General features: G+C 43.0%; 1 protein-coding gene across 1 annotated transcript in view; it reads right to left on the reverse strand.

Moving 5' to 3' along the window:
- The window catches only part of LIPC (lipase C, hepatic type), a 75,829-nt gene that overhangs the window by 1,252 nt on the left and 59,489 nt on the right, over positions 1-15,088 (reverse strand). The window contains exons 5-8 of the mRNA XM_074964755.1: positions 12,724-12,957; positions 10,956-11,198; positions 4,884-5,004; positions 2,998-3,216 (exon numbers count right to left, since the gene is read on the reverse strand). Coding sequence (XP_074820856.1) covers positions 2,998-3,216; positions 4,884-5,004; positions 10,956-11,198; positions 12,724-12,957 — 817 coding nt within the window. The remainder of the gene's footprint in view (positions 1-2,997; positions 3,217-4,883; positions 5,005-10,955; positions 11,199-12,723; positions 12,958-15,088) is intronic.

The raw sequence follows: 15,088 nt of genomic DNA on the forward strand, positions 1-15,088 counted from the left end.
TGATTAAATTCATGCAGTTTGGACTCTCCAAGGGAGTTTTGGTAAATGATTTAAATACACCCCTACATTTCTTTCAAAGAGAGATTTCCCCTTGAGTATTCCTTGTGCTTCCTTTTAGAAATACCTAGTAAGCTTTCACTCACCCCAAAGCACAATTTCAGCAACGGTGTTATTTAAGTTCCCATGAAGTTCTAGATTTCATAGAAAGAGAATAGCATCTCGTCAGCCCCTATTACAACATCCTCCACACCAAAATCCAGTTCCACTTACCCAACGACCTTTGGCATTGTTTTCTGTATCTAAAACACCTACAAAGTTTTGTGGTGCCAACCCCCACAACCCCCAGCCTTATCTACTCCAGTGGGAATCCCTAAGCAGCACACAAGTATTGTAATTCTTTTGAACTATTCTGAGAGTCCTCTTGCAGCACATTATTGGCACACACAACAGTGTCAGGGAAGAACCTTCCTCTTTAGGAAAGAATTTCAAACAGAGCAGACACATATTCCTTTCACATTTTGTATACATTTTCTTAAACTATCAAAACTCCGGTTGGACCATGTCTCTCTGTCATGCCCAATGCGTCTTACTCTCCAATTTGATCCTGCAGCAAACTTAGCTAAGTTAATACTGGTCCATTATCATTTTCATACCAACATGAGATGTTAAAAACTCAGGATTAATATTCTATGGCAGGACCAAGTCGGAGATGCTGTTCTGTGAGGAGGAAAATATTTATAAAACAAATGTTTTGAGTAAGAGCAAAAGGAGCACAAAGATAGTGGTCAAGTAAATGTATAATTTTTTTCTTCAGGTTTGAAGCACTATGTAAATTTCTGTAAGTCACTCTTTCAAATCAGCACCAGGGAACTATGGCTCTGCAGATGGTAGGGGTACCCTCAAAGATCTGCAATAGATATTATTGGTGGCTGTGAGGTCTTTCCTGAGCTCTTTGGAGCAAGACCAATATAATTGTCCCTTCAGGGTTGAAGCCTTCTGCAAAGTAGGACAATTTGTTCTCATTTAACCTTAATTAAAATGGTTAGTTCTCAGGAGGTTAAAGCAGTGGCAGTCATTACAAACATATCTGGCTGAAATTTTCCTTTTTTTTTTTAATAGACAAACCATTTCACAAATATAAGCACTGATGTTACTGGTACTGTAGTGGTTTGTCTAGGGGGGATGATGTAATAGCTCTTGAAAACCATGAAACCTCACCTTGCATTTAGAAGTTTTTACTCAAGAAAATCTAACTCCTAGCAGAATGCAACGATTTTACAGTTCGCCTGACAAAATTCATCACTTCATCTACAGCACCAGAAAAATGGCAGCACAGAGTACAGGAGTGACTGCCAAACACTGGCAGTAATCAATGTTGTTATGTATGGTGCTTTTCCTCTCCAGTATCTCTGTATGTGGGTACTTAACCCACCATGGAAATTGCACTATCTCTGTAGAGGAAGGAATTCACTAACACACAAGCCAACCATGCAGGGGCCTCCACATAAGTTTTAATACTGCACACATACTAGCAGTAGCAGCTCATCTGTCAGAGACTGGACCAGGGCAAAAGAAACTAATGTGAGAAAATCTACCAAGTTTATCAGAAAACAGACTTCTTGTGTTAAATTTAATGTAATCAATAATCAGCCAGGAGACTGCATAGTTCTGAAATCTGCTTCCTCCTCTGTTGCCCTTCTGAGCATGATGTAAGGCACCCTGGCTTTTCCCTGGGGGGAGTTATTGTTGGGGCAGGTGATGGGGGGGAAGGGGAGGAGTTGTCTTTATAAAGCTACCATTCATTAACAATGTGTGTCTTTTCAAAGATATTGTGTGGTCCCTAGGGACTCTGACAGGTACATTCTATGTAAAAAAAGAAAAAGAAAAGCGAGCTGCCTTTGGTCATCAATTGTATTAGGGAAAATCTTCACTGCAGAGTTAACTTAGGCTCTTACTTTCGTGTTGTCTCTAATCCTCTCTCACATAAAACCCTCTCACCAGAGTTTGTGGTGCTTAAAATCAGGGCTAGTTGTCCAAGCTGGGGGCATACGCTAGGACTCAAGCACCATTTTCACTTGAGCTAGTGGACCCCCTACTTTGTAATGAGCCTGCAGATGAAATCACTCAAGTGCTGATAGGTCTCAAAGGCCTTTCCACAATTCCTCCATGTGCTGGAAGGCCAGACAAGTTCTCCCAGTTTCCCCAGTTCATTGGGAAACAATCAGAGAGCAGCTCAGATTCCTGCCGCATAAAGCACCATGGGACATGCCCCCAGAAGTTCTGCTGACTCCCACGGGTGCGTGCTGCACCAGGGAGGACTGAATCACTTTGCAGAGTGGCTGCTCACGCCTTCGTTAGGCTAACACAGGTGATTGGCCCAGTTAACTCTGCAGTGAAGACATACCCATAGTGCTCAAAGCTTGTTGCTAGGTGGGCTGCGACTTCCAAAGAGTTCAGCTGGTAAAGAGGCTGCTGTCAGAGAACAGGAGTCCACATGTAGGCAATCAATTATCTAAAAAGTTCAGTTTTAGGCCTACAAATATCCTGTGATTTTTTTCAGGCCTGGGCATATCTAAAGGTGCATGTTAATCCTTGAATTCAGCTCTGTTTTGAATCACAACTGGATTTATGATGCAGCCGTGTCACCCTCCTCATACTCGACATACACAAAATATGAGCAGACCAAAGCCTGCTTCTTCTATACGTAGCCAGTGAAAACCAAGCCCACTCCCTGCACCTTCCATTGCTACAAAGCAGTTTGTAAGTTCTTTTATGTCTCCCTATCCCACCCACTGATGTATTTAAACTCATCTGGGAGACAGACAAGTGTGATGGACAGGCACAGTGGGTGGTGTTTAGTGAATTGGAGTAAAGTGAGGTTTATTTTCTTTGCATATCTCAAAAGTTGTAGTCTTAGTTATTCTACATCTGATAATTCAAGATCTGTGCCCACACTGCTCCTTAATTATTCCAAAAAGTGATTTCTATAACACCTACTTTTGCTGTGTTTCTCCTGCTTTGACTCTTATTGTCTTTACAATAAGTCCTGGTCGACGGTTGCCCTTTGTCCAGGGGATGATAGTTTGAACTGTGTCCCAGATATTTTCCCAAACTGCAGTTCCTTCCCATTTGAATTTGATCATCATTAGCTCACCAATGTCGATGTCCAGAGTGATGAGAAAGGAATAGGTTTTATTTCCTGTAATGCCTTCAACGCTGTAAAAGCAAAACCACCAAAAGTGATCTGGACACTGAAATGTGCTTTGTGTGAATGATAGTTTCTGGATTATAGGTCTATCTATGGTTTCCATCTGAAGAGGTAGAGCAGATGACACTAATATCTAAACAACACTTGAAGAAAATGTGTTTTTCTTTCTGCATGTTTTAACTGTAAACAATCTTGCAAGATTCTACAGCAGTGGTGCATTTACTATTAAAATAAAGTTGTACTCTTCCCACTTACAAACTGGTCAGTACGTTAGCCACTGAGCTACTGATGACATTATTTGTTCTTTGTATTGCAGTAGTTCCTAGGAGTCCCAGTCACGGACCAGGACCCCAGTGTGCTAGGCACTGTACAAACAGAACAAAAAGAGAGTCCCTGCCTCAAAGACCTTACTTGAGGGACTTAATTTTTGTTATTATTGTCCATATATATAGGGATTAAAGTGGGTGGGGGCAGTTCCCCTCCATTGCTAAAATCAGAAGGTGTTTCCCTTCTCCTTGGTCTGGGGGAATCACAGCTCCTCCAGGGCTTCTGCTTCTCCAGGGACGGTGAAGTGTGAGAATTTGACAAACCAGGGAGATTGAAATGGGAGGAGCCTGGCCTATTTGTGGAGCAGCAGCAACTCCTGACAGGAGAAGAAAATATTTCCCAAAAAGGAGTCCCTCTGTGCCTCCTCTTCACTACAAGAAGGTCTTTCCCACCAGCAGCCTCCAACTCCCTCTCACTCTAGGTGGAAAAACAGTAAATACAGAACACCCAGATTTTGCAGAAAATCCCTCATTAGAAATGTCCCTAAACTTGTCTAAACTGCGGGGAATTACACCAGATGTTTCAGTGTTTCTCCAGGAAGGACCTCCCAAGTTCCCATTTGCTTTTACATCAATCCAGATTCTCTGTAATGGTCAAGTCTAAAAGACATATAGCAATGGAAGTGGGGTGTGTCCTTCACTTCACAAACGCTCTATCAGCTGTGGTTAGCTGGCTATGGGCCTGGTTGGAGAGGAATCTTTTGGGATATAGAATCATAGAATCATAGAATATCAGGGTTGGAAGGGACCTCAGGAGGTCATCTAGTCCAACCCCCTGCTCAAAGCAGGACCAATCCCCAATTAAATCATCCCAGCCAGGGCTTTGTCAAGCCTGATCTTAAAAACTTCTAAGGAAGGAGATTCTACCACCTCCCTAGGTAACCTATATTCTTCTCTTCTCCTTCCTGCATGCTGTCACCATAAGAAGATACTACACAGTATCTCTATATGTTGCCTAGGCTCATGACAACAGCCACCATTACCGGTGAACCTCCCATTCTAGTTAAATTGCCTTTTAACTGCACAAAATAGACCCAGCATTCTACAACTGCTCATCCTGGGATGGAGTGAACTTGACTGGATAGGATGCCATACTCAATGTTCAAGAAAACTTCTAAGATTGACTAGTTTATTTTATAGTGACTTTTCATACCAAGACTTGCATGAACATTGTAAAAGGTTGTTGGTTTTTTTGTTTTGCATGATTTCCAGTTCGTCTCTGTTGAAGACTACTAAACCAGGCAATTCAGAACAAATGATGCATATTTATTATATAAGTGAGCCTGTATTAGAAAATGTGGCATCATTTTTCACCACCATAAAATAGGGACTTTGTGTCTAATACTCACAGCGTGATGGGGAGATTTTCAGCATCTTCTTTAGTGCCTGTCAGAGAGACGGTAAAAGTTGGTTCTACCTGCTTCTCTTGAATTTCATTGATGAAGTGTATCTTGAATTGATAATGGTAAACTGCACAGGAGAAGAAATTGCAAGGTGAGTCATGGTCATGCAGGCAGCATACTCATGTGATAGCAGAAGTTTGCAGTTCAGAGCAGACGCTTGAAAATCGTTTCCCTTTTATTTATTTTATCAAATGCATTGGTCACCATTAAAAAGTCAGCAGTTGTCAATCATTGCCAAACAGCGTTAGCTGACACGTTTTTGGGTCCCCACTGCTCTCTTTAGTGGTGTGATGTAGGGGAAATGGGTGGAGGGAGTTTTCTGTGGGAAATCTTTCAGATTTCATAAGATTTAATTCTGAGAATTTCTGATGTGTGTCACAGAGAGTAAGCAGGCAGTTCCTGGTCTGACTTCCCTGGATTCTGTTCAGCTGTATAGATAGAAATCCTTCTGTGGACTGGGAAGGGCAGTGGAGTAGTCACGTGGATTGAGAACTCTCTTCTGGATGTCAGCCTTGCTCACTGTGATCTGCTGGAACATCTCCCAGCAAAACAGATGACTGTTCTTGATGGCATAATGATACATTGTGCTTAACACGTATCTGTTCACAATATGACTTTGTTCAACACATTGAAAGAAGAAATATGTCATTACTACTTTGAGGTTTGATGGGTTCTAGAAGAAGAGGGTTTGGGAAAGTCTTTGAACTGAAAAAGTGATGCAGTTGTGGAGAAGAGTGGCTGAGATATCATCAGTGTAAATGTCATATGTCGTTTTCACATGTAGCAAATTGCAGAAAATCATTGTCTGACTGTGTGTGCAAATTGTGCCATACAGCTTTGAATGCCCAACTTTGTCTACCCTCTGCCCGGTCAGCCTGTCAGAAGTAATGGTAACAGAAGTAGTTTCATTTGGAAAAGCCATTATCCGCTGATGAAAGCATTCATATAGTACTGTCTATCAGAGGATGTCTGAGCAAGATGACTCTCCATCTGCGCCCAGTACATCAACTGGCTTTAAATTAAGAAACATAACAGTGATGAGTTGTTGATATGCCCTATAACACTGAGTCCTATGGGCAAACACACCTTCCTTCAGCAGGCCCACCCCTCCAGGCTGGGGCTTGGAAGGGGATAGTATAGGTCTGCTTATGCCAGTCTTACTGATCCTGTGTGCTTTGGGGGAATTTTCCTTGGCACTTTGCCCTTTCTATGTGGCCCCTATATGCTGCTTGGAGCAGCACCTAGAGCAGGGGTGGGCAAACTTTTTGGCCCGAGGGCCACATCTGGGTATGGAAATTTTATGGCGGGCCATAAATGCTCACTAAATTGGGGGTTGGGGTGTAGGAGGGAGTGAGGGTTTTGGCTGGGGGTGTGGATTCTGGCGTGGGGCTGGGGATGAGAGGTTGGGGGTGCAGAAGGATGCTCCGGGCTGGGACCGAGGGGTTTGGAGGGTGGGAGGGGGGATCGGGGCTGGGGCAGGGGTGCAGGCTCCAGGTGTCGCTTACCTCAAGCAGCTCCCGGAAGCAGTGGCATGTCCTATCTCCGGCTCCTACACAGAGGTGCGGCCAGGTGGCTCTACGCGCTGTCTCATCTGCAGGTGCTGCCCCTGCAACTCTCATTGGCCACAATTGCTGGCCAATGGGAGCTGCGGGGGCAGTATGCGGAGCCCCCTGGCTGCCTCTATGCATAGCGTGGAGCGGGGAGCCCCGGCATGCACAGAGCGGGGCAAGCCCCTGACTCCACTCCCTGGCTGGAGCTCGAGTGCCAAATTAATATGTCTGAAGGGCTGGATGCAGCCCCCAGGCCATAGTTTGCCCTCCCCTGACCTAGAGGTTGGAGAGGTGGATAGAATGGGTCCCTTGGTTGGTTTGGCTAAGTATCCAAACCCATCCATCCACTAAACACCAAATCTATCATTTAAAAATAGATTTTAACCTACTGTGGTACATCAGACCACACTGATCAGACTGCACTTCTTACAAATGCTGTGCTCATAACCATGTAAAATTAAAGCTGGGCCTGCACTGATCTTGGAGACTTGGGAAGGAGATTCATGTTATGAATATATATTTCTAATATATTTCTGCAAAAGCTAAAGGCAAAAACCCTTTCACTGTCCCCACAGGATGAAGGTTGTTTTTTTCTAGCCATCTGCTGGATAAGACCTGTAACAGATGTCCTGACTAATTTGGGGCATTCACGCCTCCAGGGCACATTTAGCAAGAGTTAGATGTTTATCCTGCTCTCCTGGTCAAATTACAGATCAGGTAATTCCATGCTATTATCCAATCCTGCCTGATAGTTATTATGGAAAGGTAGGTTTCAGAGTAGCAGCCGTGTTAGTCTGTATTCGCAAAAAGAAAAGGAGTACTTGTGGCACCTTAGAGACTAACCAATTTATTTGAGCATAAGCTTTCGTGAGACACAAGCACTCCTTTTCTTTTTATGGAAAGGTATTCACTCCCCCTCCTTAAAACTGATGTGTAGCGTCACTTGCACAGAATGGCTGCAGTTCAGTGGCAAGTGAGTGACCCCGCTACGTACATACATGCGGTCTGTACAACACACTGACCTTTCAGGATGAAAGGCGCTATTATAAACGTGTTATCTTCTTACAGCTGCTATCTTTTTAATGAAACCAGGTCAGCTTTCAGTCCTGGATACACTATCATTAACTTGAAGAATAGAATGTCCAGTTTTATAAAGAAACTAAGATTATGAGGAAGTATAACACTGAGCTTCTTAATTATTTGCTGTCTGAGTTTTTCACATGATCTTTAGAGCATTCTTGGGAAAGTGTTTCAGGATCACTTGATACAGATTCTTACACAATTGTTGGACTGTTTTGCAGCTACTATGAAAGAAAGCTCTTGTTAAGGCATTGACCTTTTGGTATCCCAAAAGTCTGTGAGAATGGCTTTTTCTTTTTTTTCACATCAGGAATAGTTCCAGGAATTGAACTGCAGTATGTCTTTAAAAGTGAAATTAAAGTCATTGGGAACAACAGAGTTAAGGCTTATGGTAAGAAAAAAGTTCCAGATGCCAGTAAGAAAGCAATACCAATGATCTTTTCTTTTGCCAAGATACATTTGTCAGTAGATTCCTTACTGTAAAAGTAGTGTTTAATCATGGATCCTGAAGGTGATCTTACTATGCTGACCCAAAATAAATTTTTACTTTGAAGAACTAATGAAGAGTGACTGCTTAGGGGCTCCTAAAATGTCAAAATATATTTTGAGCAGTGTGATAGGGCATCCGCCCCACACTGGCCTGTAAGGGGTTAATAGAGCCCTAGAGTGGCTGTGTCAAAAAGCAGCCAATAGGAGAGGGGCTGTGAGGAGCGGCCAATCAAGGCCCAGCAGGCCCATATAAAAAGAGCCTCAGTGAAGAGCAGGGCTATAGCTGCCTGGAGCTTGAGGAGGGAGCATTGTGTCTGGAGTAGGCTGCAATCCTGTAGCATCTCGGACAAAGCAATGCAGGCAGGAACCTGGGGAGAAGAGAGAGAGCTCCGGATGGGCTGCTGAGTCTGAGGAAGTGGCCTAGGGAAATGTAGTAGCAATGGTAAAGGCAAAGGACTGCAGTAAGTGACTGCAATTCAGAGGGTCCCTGGGCTGGGACCCAGAGTAGTGAGCAGGCCTGGGTCCCTCCCACTTGCCACTGGGGACGTAGCAGAACAATTGACTGCAGTCACCACTGGGGAAGTGGTTGGACTAGGAACTAAACTCCCCCAGAAGAGGGGAACATGGATAGTCGCATGGCTAGGGGACTGAACCATGAATAGGATGCAGTGGCTCCTGACGCTGTGAGAGGGTTGCAGGTGGACTGCGGAGAAGGAGTGATGGGGTGCAGACCACAGATGGGGTGTTGGCCTCGAGCTAATCTCCAGAACAACCAGGAGGAGGCACCTGTCCAGTGGTGAGTGATGTGCTCCATGACAGTTAGCTTACCACAAAATTAAAAATAAAATTAAATAGGAAATTCAGAAAATGTCAACTTTCTTCTGTTTTCATATGGATTAAATCCAGTCCAATCTGAGTAGCTGAGACAGAGCTGTGCTTGTAGCCTCCCCATTTGGAGTAAATGCCATGCATTTTAAACTAGGATTAGAGGAAGGGTTTCCAAAAATCTTTCAAAAGAAGCCAAATGTGTGTGAAAGTATTACATTGAATTACACATTGAGCACTGGGGACATCATACTGCAAAGTATAAGCAGCAAAACTCAGTAGTTCTGTACATAAGCAGAGCTTGTTCTAGGGATGTGCAAACTATGTGGGCATCCCCTTTCCCTCTGGCAACCTCTCAGCATCCAAAGTGGTGACAATAAATAGCTTATTTCTGAAAAGAGGGAGAAGGACTGAACACAGTGTCTCCTTCAGACAATTCTCATACTCCCTTTAACAGCATTTGAGACCGTGTGGGCCAGACTGGCGCTGGCACACATTGCATCTGTGGAGTCCCAGCAGAATCTCCTGCAGCACAGGCTTTCCCCTGCAATTCGCACGCTGCTGGATGCTCTGTGATGCAGGCAACAGCCCTGAGGACAGAGAGACGTTCTCTCCTCTGACCTCAGTGCTCTCCTGCCTCCTTCTTTTTAGTTCCTGTGAGCTTGGAGCCAGCAGGTGGCAGCAGCAGCAGGAGAAAGGGGAGGAGCTGTCGAGTGGGGGGAAGGGGAGGAGCCTGTTCCTGGCTCCTCCTCCTACATCCTCCCCAAGCTGCCAGCCTTTGCCTTCCCTTCCCCTCTCTTACTCTGGCTGCCCCTGACTATCCAATGCCCTGTCACCCCCACACAGCTGTGGGGGTCAGGAATGGGATGGTGTGTGTCTGCCACCTGCAGTTAAGTCATCTTAACTACTGTAAGAACTATTTGTAGGAAATGACCTGGGCTGGAGGACTCAGTCCTGATTTCGAGAGGTAATTGGATGCCACCAAAGACCTTGGGGGTGATGAAAAGAGGTGTGTTGTTTACTTTACTATTTCAAACTCTCACCCAATGCCCATCTATACTACAAAAGCAATTGTGTTAGTGGACATGGTTACAGCACAATAGTCCTGGGACATGGTTAAACCTGATTCTGTCTTGCAGTGTAGATGGGCTCTTACTGTGTTTCCAAGTCATTAGCATGGACCCAGCTACACTACAAGATGGGACTGTGTGTTCACTGTGTTGTAACTCAGTGGTTCTTAACCTCTTCCATTCCAGGACCTCCCTTAATGATAACAATATGGAAAGGGTATGGTGGCTTTGAACCCCTGATACCAGTTCCCATCCTCCCATCCCTCAGTCCCAAAGCTGAGAACTCATGTTGTAGTTAGTATGTAAGCAGGTCCCTTGACAATTTTTATAGTGCATATAGGCCTCTATTCCGTAATTCTCTATCAGACCTATTTCCAGCCCCCCAATAGTAACTGGTGTAATTATGTATGTGTTTTCTCTCCAAATTCAAATAGTGAGCTGTTATTGTGCTCCTGACAAAGTGATTTAATGAAGATAACACTAGAATTCCAGTAGCTTCATTTTAGTTCTACAATTCCACCCTATAAAACCCACACTATTCTGTTCTGTCTTCTGTTTGAAAAGTAATCATTTGTATGTCTGCTATAGACTAATTACAGATAAAATTTGTACCACAGTCAGAATGGGAGGTCTTACAGGTCTCCCTGAGCAATTATGGGGGTTTTTTTTGGCTTGGCTGGCAGCCTGCATATGCTATACCAATTGTTCGGTTTGAGTTAGCTATAAGAAAATTCTGCAGATCAGGACCTGAGCAGCTTAGAAACCACGAATCCACAATTACTGTGTGATAAGCATGCAACTTGCTTCTCCCACTAAAACATTAAGAGAGCTCTTGATGGAATGGCTGGGGGGAAAAGCCCACTAGGATTCACAACTATCTGGACAAACTGATTTTTACCTAGTGATTTTATCACTTAGGCAAATGACTTAACAAGATCCAAAAACCTAGTTAATTTTCTCACTTCATTTTCTAGTTAGGCTCCTGAGCAAGTGTACCTACTAACCTTTGAAAGGCGCATGTGCTCGTGTTTTCAAAAAGAGCCGTCTGTTTCTCTGGAGCCTCTCCTTTCTGATGTTGTAGCCCAGGGTGTTGCAACGGTTCTTCCTACAACTGAGGCACATTCCTTTGTCAAAGGTGTGGATATCATTGCACCAGTAGGCCATGCTTTGCTTATCATCATGCAGTAGAGAGTCAATGAACAGATGAACCGACCTCTCGTGTGCACATTTCACTGTCTGAGTGATCCCTGGAAAATATAATAGCAAAACCCTTGACATTCCCGTGCCCCCACTTCCCGTGCCAGTTACAAAGCAGTGTAGTAAGCTGCCATGTAAATCTTATTGATCCTTCTCAACACATCATATTTACTACTAAATCCTATCAGTTAGACAATCCCCGCAGAGACACATGTAGAATTCTTGATTCTATCAAGGAGCATCCAAACACTATCTGACTGAGCTGGCAAACGTAGCAGGAACTAATGTGTACAAAATGGAACAGACTGTAAACATCCTCTTCTTTAATAAAATTGTTCAGACTACAGGTACCAGAATGCAATGCCCCATCTTGGCTGTTCCATATGGAACATAGCATGCTGGTATCTGTAGTCTTTTCAGACTTCACTTCATATTAAAGAGGACAGCCACTGTGGGCTGCATTGCAGAACGCTGTGCTGCACTTTGGCTGTTCCTGTAATACCTGGCATATCATACACCTATTTAAGTGACTAACCTCCCTGATGAATCACATTTGCAGCTGTTGTTGTTCAACAGGAACAACATGAATGCATTATTCCCACTGTAAATTGTTGAGAAACAAGCCTGACACTAGGGTACTTATTCTTCATGCTGCTATCAACAGCCTTCAATTTAAAAGTAATTTTTAACAGTCTTTTCCCTTTGTATTACAGTTTTATATCTTATTTTCCTCTCTGTGTGGTTATATACCATGGTAGACTATGAAAACACATCCTCACTCATGAGCTTCCTAATTCATAGCTGCTGAAGCCAGATATGGGCTATCTAATAGCTTTATTTCTTGGTACTGTGAGAACAGCTGAAAATGTTTTGGAATGCAGTATGCTGGGCAAACTCTGCCCTGTTCTGGTGTTTCAGCAAATCATTCTAATTGTCACTCTGCATGAGTGCCTTACCTTCCGGCAGTATATTGCAGCAGTTACAACCTCCTTCAGGGGTGTCTCTGTACATTTACATTGCGCTACACTAGGACAGAGCTTCTATATATAAAACTTAGATTGTTACTTGTCTAATTGGCAATAAGGTCCTAGAGAGAGAGCGAGCGAGTTTGTCCACTTTGCAGGGTAGTACCTGAGGGTTGTGAGGGTAGCAAGGGGGGAGATAATTCGGGGAGGTAAGTAGTACAGTTCTGAATTTTATTTGATTTTAAATAACTAATTGCATTGTAAATGTATCTGTCTTAATTAGGGTAAACTCTCCTCTTGCCTCAGTACCCAAAATAAGTATCCTTGGACTCATTCCAAATTGGTTGATAGTAGGATGCTTTTGTCCTAATTTTCAGAGGTGCTAAGTGCCCAGAGCTCTCACTCAAGTCAATGTGAACTGTGGGTGCTTAGAGCATCTTAAAAATCAGGTAATCAGTTTCTAGCTAAGAAAAGCTCCCTTTTACAGTATGTTGTTTATATTGGGTGACACTTTAGGCTATTTAATTGCATACGGACATTTAGAAGTTTCTCAGAGCTGCTGTCAGTCAGACTGCAATGCTTCCTTGACATGACAAAAAGCACTTCTTACCAGTGATTCCGTACTGTGCAATGTGATTATACACATGCATGATGTGGCAGCCAGGTTGAAAGGTGCCTCCATTGGGATAAAAGTCAAAATGCGCCACTGGCTGCTTGATCCCTACGCTGAGACCCATGTGCTGTTGAGTAAATGTATGAATTGCATCTACAAAGTTTGCATCATCTGGAGATAAACGGTCTGTTGGTGACATTCCTTCAAACAAAGGACCAGCGGGGTCAAGGCCTACAATAAATGCAAATAATCTGTTTGAGAGTTACAGTAGATTTGTTTTACCAAAAGAAGTTATGAAATTAATACCATAAAACTGAGAAAAACACACTCTATGACTGCCCAGACTTTTAGTGACGGCTTGCCTTCTTTATGCTAAGAAACAAGACTAGGGACAAAAAGGCCACGAGTAGGGGGAACACAACTACACCCAAAGAGTTAAAAGCAAATATAGACACTAACAAACAGTAATTGCTATATATACAAGGACACTAGCCTGAAGAGATAGATGTGTTTGTTGTAGACAAGCCGTGTTCACTGCCACTACGTCTGCTTGGGTGGTGTTTACTTAATTTTGGTTTTTAAATCCTGCAGAGGTCACACATGGCAGAGGCCCTATTGCAGACAGGTGTTCCACATTAAGCTTGACTTTTACCTTACATTTGAGACCTGAGACTTCATAATGTTTGGTTTGTTTATAGAAAGGCTTCTGGTGTCTGGTTAGCTATTTTTATTCAGAATGATTCTCCACCATCAAATGACTGTACTTCAAGGCTAATAATTATCCCTCTTTAGAAAAAATATTCCAGACTTGGAGTGTTAGATTTAGTTTATTAAATATTTTTCCAAGGTGCCTATCACCTAACTTTCTGAGGGCTATTGAAGAACTAATTTTTTTTAATGTCCCATGTACATTTTTAGCGGCTTTTCTGTGTCTAGAAGGCTACTCTGGGCCAGACACTGCTTGGATAGTCCTGCTAATCCCCTTGTCTAATGGGAGCAGAATTGGCACATGTGTATTAAAAGTAAAGTTGGCTATAATGAATGTGTGGCCAATTTTTGTAGATATTTTCCATTCAGTGTTCAGTTAATGGAGATTATTGTTGCAAGCTTATTTCAGTGCTACTGAAGAATACACCTAATTATAATTAGAAATAATGTATTTTAATTATTTTAAGCATTTTCTCACTTGCTCACCCTTAAAGGGTAAAGGGTATATTGAGGGTTCCTGCTAGGGATGGCCAAACTACTTAGGATAAAATAAGAAGCACTCTGAACCTTTGCCCAGAACTTGAACCATACTTGAGTGGAATCCTTTGGTTGATGCTTGTGGACCTCTGCACTTCCTTGGTTTGGACTCAGGCTGGAAGATGGTGTACAGAAATATTACAAGAAAGATCCTTACTGTAATTCTTCCAATTCAGAACACGTAAGTACTGGATATCCTAAGATTCTGTGCTTAGAAGAATTTCAGCCCAGTTTCTACACCAGTGGGAGAAGCTTCAAAACTGAATCTAGTTCCCATTAGAGCATAAACTTTTTGCAATGAGAAATTTGCTTCTTTTTCCAACCAAAACCTAAATAAAAGCTTAAGTGCTAAATTCTGCTTCTTTGTTGCAAGTGGAGTTCGTATGGCTTTTCTGATGAGGCCTGCTTTTGCACCACTAAAGTCAATGGGAATTTTGTCAGAGACTTTAGTGGAAGCAGGATCAAGCCTCTAATTACCATTCCAATGCAGAAAATGAGTAACTTCAAGAAAATGTACATTAGAAGGAGAACGAACCGGCAGTCAATGCACAACAAGTCCAAAATGGACTATTTCACAGCTCTAAAAATACACGAATTGCATTTTTTTATTGTCAGAGCCCTTGCACAGGCATTGGCCGGCCAAGAAAAAGTACAGTGGTTACAGCTAAGAGAAATATTTTCAGAAGGGTGCACTTTGCCTTTAAATATCAAGCATTTGGCAGACTCTAAATGTGCTTCTCTTCCATTTATATCACCACTCATTACAGCTTCTGTCAAAGAAAAAGAATCATGTGGTGAACTGAGAAAATACATTTGGACGCTGTGGTATTATTCCTACAGATCTGTAGAAGGCTGGCAGTGCCTGAGACACCCCGCCCTGTGAGCAGGTGTTAACCCTTTCCCAGCAATATCCAGTGAATTCTGCTGGCTCACTGAAGGCAGTGGTTTATTTTGACACCTGGTATAAGGGAGGTAGGAGCAGTTCTTCAGGAATAGAGAATATAGGGTGTAGAATGAGCAGGCCTGAGGTAGGAATCCTGAGAGCTGTCACGCCTGGGGCAAAGGCATGAGTTGAACTTTATCTTATCTCCTATTCCTTTGTTAAACAGGCAAACCC

The sequence above is a fragment of the Natator depressus genome, chromosome 10 (assembly GCF_965152275.1).
Source record: "Natator depressus isolate rNatDep1 chromosome 10, rNatDep2.hap1, whole genome shotgun sequence".
Lineage (NCBI taxonomy): Eukaryota > Metazoa > Chordata > Testudines > Cheloniidae > Natator > Natator depressus.